The 6,283-nt window shown below is 37.6% G+C and overlaps 1 protein-coding gene across 4 annotated transcripts; it reads left to right on the top strand.

Moving 5' to 3' along the window:
• The first annotated feature begins 212 nt into the window (after window positions 1-212).
• On the top strand, window positions 213-5,814 carry LOC112054894 (uncharacterized). 4 transcript variants are annotated; one of them, XM_024094835.2, is made up of 2 exons: window positions 213-480; window positions 2,738-5,814. In XM_024094835.2, the coding sequence occupies exon 2, from the start codon at window positions 2,740-2,742 to the stop codon at window positions 3,226-3,228; it is 489 nt and encodes a 162-aa protein (XP_023950603.1). In that variant the 5' UTR covers window positions 213-480; window positions 2,738-2,739; the 3' UTR covers window positions 3,229-5,814. The 4 variants fall into 4 exon arrangements, with proteins under 4 accessions (XP_023950603.1, XP_023950602.1, XP_023950599.1 ...); XM_024094834.2 differs by having other exon boundaries at window positions 216-480; window positions 2,734-5,814; XM_024094831.2 differs by lacking the exon at window positions 213-480 and adding an exon at window positions 548-1,324 and having other exon boundaries at window positions 2,734-5,814.
• Window positions 5,815-6,283: the final 469 nt, after the last annotated feature.

The raw sequence follows: 6,283 nt of genomic DNA on the forward strand, positions 1-6,283 counted from the left end.
TAGCAACAGGTAAGATCTTAAATGCTAAATTGCAATGTTTACCTGTGTATAGTGAAAGAACGAAATGACCAAAACACGATTGTTTATGTAAAAAATAATTATGTCGTAACGTTAATTATAATGAGTCATTTGCATTTGCCAAGCGGTTACTCTCTGTAGCAGGTAGGTACCACACGTCAGTTAGCTACTTGTCCTTTGTGCTATAGATGCACGTAGGCATAAACCAGATTTCCTTTTCAGTACATAACATATGATTGGACAAAGGAAGGCGATAATTAGTTGTGGACAAAAATAGTCGTGCAGCCGGGCCCTGGGCCAGGTGACGTCATCGCGCCAGGGCCGCGGCGGGGCAAGACGGGCCCCGCGCCAGTGTCGCGCGCGCCGTCAGTCTGGCCGCACGCCGTCTCGCTGCCCGCGCCCGCTCCGCTGCTGTCCGCCGCCTGCCGCGCTCTCTCACCCTCCGCTCCCGACGCGCCACCCGTGAGTACCGACACCCTTTGCCCCTTACACCCTGTGCACCACCGAAACTACTCACCAACGGATGCCCTGGCAACACCCGCTGCAGGTTTCTCTTCTGCCGCTCCAACCCACCGTGGACACCCACGCAGACGATACTCTCTCTTCACTTACTCTTCGTTTGTAACCTATTGATAAGTATTGTTACGAGACCTAGATTTCTCGTGTTGGTGGCGAGGAGCGTGGCAACCTTGGCGCATCGTGCAATGCAGCGGGGACCTTGCAAGTCACGCGTCACAGTAACCTCGGCTCACGGCGTGCTCGTGCCGCTACAATGACGTCTGTATCTATCGTTAAATTGATTTACCGCCGCGAGCGTTATCCATTGCTTCCTCGGCGAGCGGTAACCGTTGAGAGGCGAGCTACGCCCGGCAATGTATTATTAGCAAAACGGATCTCGCGCGTTTTCGATACGTGAAATTATGCCCGCTCGTAGGGACATGTTGATAGACGCGTATAGCGAGCGCAAACAGCTGACCGTTGACGTAGTTCTTTTAACTGATAAAAAACAAGACGCGGTCACTCAAGGACGGTCAACTACTATCGAGAGGTATTTCCCGTTCAACGGGCACCGGAGTGCAACACAAACGACGCGCAAACGACACTGGTGATTACCACTGCTAATCTACCTTCTCAACACGTTGCAAGTGAAGTGAAGCACTTACACAAAGTAATATTGCGGTTGAATACGTGAAGTGAGGGGCCTGAGGCGCGTTTCCCGAGTTATCGCACTGGAAAAACACGCCACATATTATCGCGTGCTACTCACTATCAGCTGTGAGCGATGCGGCGCGCGGTCGCCAACACGGTTAGTCATTTTGTTTACGCGAATACCACCTCTATGGCGTCACTCGAAGTGCTATAATCGGATATGCACATTTAACAGCTGACCCAAACTACGTCAATCATCCTCGACTATTCATATTGCCAAGTTGGTTTTTCGGAGAGCAGCTATTTATCAATTTCCATTTACGTATCTTTTAACTGCTCGGAAAACACACTAATAACATATTTCTAATATGTACCTAACTCACAAATTCATTTATGTTTTATACAGCATTCTTTTTTAAAATAAGTAACCTATGTATATAGTAGATTATACTAGATACTTACTCGTAGCTAAAAAATTACACTACCTACATCACAACCATAAATAAACTTATATAAAAAATAAATTACTACCTCATTTAAATCGAAATAATAAATTACACCATTATTACAAGATTATGCGTTTCTTAAATTCTGAATAGTCAAGATTTAGTTTTACACATAATAGTTATGTTCCAACTCAGTGCGTTTTATCTTGGACTGCGAAATCGTCACTTACCATCAGATGAGACCGCAGTCATGCGTTACCTTGTCCTCGTACAGAAAAACATAAAAACAATCTAGGTCGCTGTGATGCTGGGAGTATTGCAACGAATCTTATCACAGAATCAAGCAAAAACTGAAAAATTGTTAAATATTCCTAAAATCATAACGAGTATAATCTAAGCTCAGACCAATTACCTTCTAAAGGACCTGCCTCGCTTGAGGTTACTCTTTCAAAGCTATATGATCATGATCTAACGTATTCATACAAACTGCGTCTAAAGAATCTATGTTTCATTGTGTTAAACACGTGCTTAAAATTTATAGTTGTGTGTAGTGTAAGGATAGTGGTGTTGAATATTTTCCATGTGTGAGTTTACCTCGTTCCCCTCAAAAAGCGACGGACAATTTTGTTGGTGAATTTGAGAGATACAAGTCCAATTGAAGTTAATTGGTCTGAGAATCTAACGATACATATACCAACATAGTGGACAGAGATGGACCGCATTTACATATTTATGAATATTACTTCGGCGTTACATTGAAGGTAGCCTCTAAACGCCTCAACCATTACCTCGATTCGACATTGGACGCAGGTTATAAACCGGTAGATAGGCCACGGTTACCCTTCGCCGGGCACCGCAGATGGCATAATATATACCTACTTATTATAAATTTAAATAAACTTACCACTCTTTTGCGTTATTCAAAAATCAGGGCATATATTTCTCAAGTAAAAATGTGATCGAAGTAAGCAGTTTAACAATAGTGCCAACGCACAAACTTTGATCATGGCCTCAATATTCATTGTGTCACTCGTTACGCAAGACTTCCTATGTTCACCAATATCACCGATCGACAGATATCTCGCCTCTGTTACCTATATAGAAATTTGTTTCTTTTCAGATAGTCATGGTACGGAAATACGAAAGAATGAGTGGTCGACAATCCTGGAGTGAAGAGGAAATGGCCAAGGCCGTAGCAGCGGTTGTGTCTGGCAAAATGGGGTACAAACTGGCAGCCAGAACGTTTCACATACCTCGCTCAACACTCCAAAGAAGAGCTAGTAAAGTTAGATACCAGCAACCCGACGATCCAAAGCCTTTAATGGGACATTATAGACGCGTTTTCACGGAGAATCAGGAAAAGGATTTAGTCGGTTATATCAAGAGCATGGAAAAATATTTCATGGGCGTGTCGAGGAGAGACATTAGGGAGCTCGCATTCCAGTACGCGGAAGACAATAGTCTTAATCATCCTTTCGACTGCAATACGCGGATGGCGGGCGAGGATTGGGTGAGGAACTTCCTCAAGAGAAATCCAGAGCTGCTTCACAGATCGGAAAGGGACTATGAGCCGGTGAACTTCGATCAGTTCTATCACTTCATGTGCCAATCATGATCGAGAAGTTTCAATTGATAATTTAATACCCAAGGTCATTTGCAGCCCACCCGACGGAGCCACAGTCGTATTAAAATACACTTACTGTGTACAATATACAATATAGAAATTAATTTCGACAACTCCGGTTGCACACTGCAAGTGGTTAGACTAATTACATCGTAACTTAACAACGGAATTAATAATAAAAACGTGTAGATAATATATTCAAAGACTTATAATGTGTTATAAATAGCTAATTGAAATATTTATATTAAAAGAGCCTGGCTCACATGATATTTATAGATTATTGTCTGATAGAGTTTTTATTATTCATGATATTCCATTCGTTCATCTACTTAACGACTATGTTTTAAAAAAATTGAGTACTTATCGTATCCTAACATCATATGTATATGTCTTGTAAGTTATTATGTTTATAGTTTATATTCTGTTATTTAATGGTTATCGGTCAAAGGGCTGTGATAGTGGAGAAGGTGTAAATTAGGGATCATATCAAGAAAAATAATAAAAAATATAGATAATATTTTCCTTCTTCTCGCTTTAGTCAGTTCTTAAGTCACGGTTCTCATTATTTTGCTAATATTACTAATTTTATCTTTTAAAACAATTTTAGTAGCATATACCGATACTGATTTATAAATTTTATTTACGTGTATTTGCCGTTCTTGCTATTTTTATATAAAAAAATATACTTTGTATGCCTTTGTACATCACAATATTTCGTCATCAATTGACTTTTTATTATTGTTCAGAAAATGTGTAATTTTATTTATAAATGAAAAATAAAATAAATCAGTTTATTAAAATTGTTATCAAATACACATTTTTACAAATGTATTTTCTTACTTTCGTCTACAAACAGCTTTACAACCGTTCTTAATAACCTGTCGCAATTTGTCAGTAAGTTTCTTAGCAACGTTTTCATTAGTCAAGAAACTATGTCATATTTTTATATTATTTATTTTCATTTATTTCATACAGACAGGTTATTAAAACGGCTGTTGGGACTCCGTAAACGATCGAGATTTTTGTCAATCAAACGAGTTTGTCAAACACTTAGATCATTTGCGGCTTTGTTTGAAGAATTTGTCAAACATATCTTAATGAAAAAGTCAAGTTTGATACAGTTGTTTGACAAGCAAGTTTGTCAGAATGTTTGATCAACACTCGCCTTTATAGGAGTCCAAAGTAACTTAGGACTGTAGTAAATTCTAACTAGTATTTATGTAAGATCGGCTAACGTTAAAATGAACCTCCACCATATACGATTGTACGCCCACATTCAAAGCACCTACTCGTAATTATAAATCTTTGAATCATCATCATATCAGCCGATGGACTTCCAAACATCACGATATGAGCCACCTGCATCCAGCGAATCCCTGCGACTCGCTTGATGTTGTTAGTTCACCTGGTGGGGGGTCGGCCAACACTGCGCTTTCTAGTGCGGGGTCGCCATTCCAGCACTTTGGGGCCCCAACGTCCATCGGCTCTTCGAACTATCTAATCTTTCAAATCTTTCAAAAATTCTAACAAATCTTTGAAAGTGGGTATATTATTTATTGTTAGTGCACTTTGTATGTGAACGTAGCTGTCTATTCACCAATTTTAATGTGTTAGTGACTGACAGATGCCAGTACATTACATTGCGAGTTCCAGAACTAAAAACAAATGCATACTAATAAAATATTATTTTGATGATTGATTGAAAATATTTTTACAAAATTTAACCTGGTTAGTGAATGGAGTTTAATATCATATAATATCTGCGAGCAAATTATAGTTTTGTCGAACTTATGTATTACTCTTAAAGGGGCTTTGCCATTTTTCCATCCATCTAAATGGATTGCACAAGACACCTACATATATACTAAACTCGACGTGATATGTTTATAAACAAACAAATTAGAAATGAAGGTAAAATATGTCATTTCATACCTAATTAATATTAAATTATGTATTGTTTTTTTTTTACAAAATGTCATGATATAACTATATCTAATTGTTCTAAACTTATTAATCAAATGTTTTCACAAATTCAGGAACAATTGCATTAAAATTATTATTATTTATTGAGATTTTAATCGAAATCGAATTGACAAGCGATTTATTAATTTTTAATTTGTTGGTTGATGAACATTGCATATCGAATTTGGTTCTAGAATAATAAATATATATATATTCTTCTCTATCAAGAAAAAGTAAACTAAGAATTTGTGATAATGGTGAATGGTGATAGTAGTGGGAATGTTATGGTAAATTGTTTTGTAAGTTTATAATTGAAATTCTAAAGAGATGTAAGTGGTATTTTTCTAATTTAAATTAATTAAACTTATTGTACCTTTGAACTTACCTACAAAGTTGTTACCTGATATAAGTTTTGATCTCTAGAAACTAGTTTTAATAAATACCTAAAAAATATTGGTTGTATGAGATGGTTAGATTTAACTGTCTTATGTTGAAAAAAATAATACAAATTGTCGAATGCCAAACTAAACGTTATTATTTGAGATATTTTATATTTAATTTATATGTTTAAGTACTTAATAAGTTTAATTTAATAAAAAGGTATGAAAAATGTGATATTGGATTTTAATTTACGATGCTGATGCTGTGATTTGTCTGAGTAACTAGCACTGGAGAAACTCTAGACTATCTACCATGGGTTCTAAATCTTCGTCTCATTCAAAGGAAATCACGTAAGAATAGGTACAGAGCAATAGTATGGAAGGGCAGTGGCGTAGCGTGCCTTGAATCAAATTTAGTTGGGGGGGGGGAGCAATATGAAGGGTAAAGATTTCTTAAAACAGGAAGATGTTTGAAGAACCTATGAATATACGGGAATTCATAGGTTTTTTTTTTATTCTTTACAAGTTAGTCCTTGACTACAATCTCACCTGATGGTAAATGATGATGCAATCTAAGATGGAAGCGGGCTAACTTGTTAGGAGGAGGATGAAAATCCACACCCCTTTCGGTTTTAACACGGCATCGTACCGGAACGTTAAATCGCTTGGCGGTACGTTTTTGCCGGTAGGGTGGTAACTAGTCA

Source organism: Bicyclus anynana, chromosome 3 (genome assembly GCF_947172395.1).
Source record: "Bicyclus anynana chromosome 3, ilBicAnyn1.1, whole genome shotgun sequence".
Lineage (NCBI taxonomy): Eukaryota > Metazoa > Arthropoda > Insecta > Lepidoptera > Nymphalidae > Bicyclus > Bicyclus anynana.

Bases quoted from the DNA above. Each gene is read 5' to 3' on its own strand.
- LOC112054894 (XM_024094831.2), top strand. From the start codon at position 1,301: ATGCGGCGCGCGGTCGCCAACACG. The intron at 1,325-2,733 runs GTTAGTCATTTT...GTTTCTTTTCAG, and splicing joins GGCGCGCGGTCGCCAACACG to ATAGTCATGGTACGGAAATA.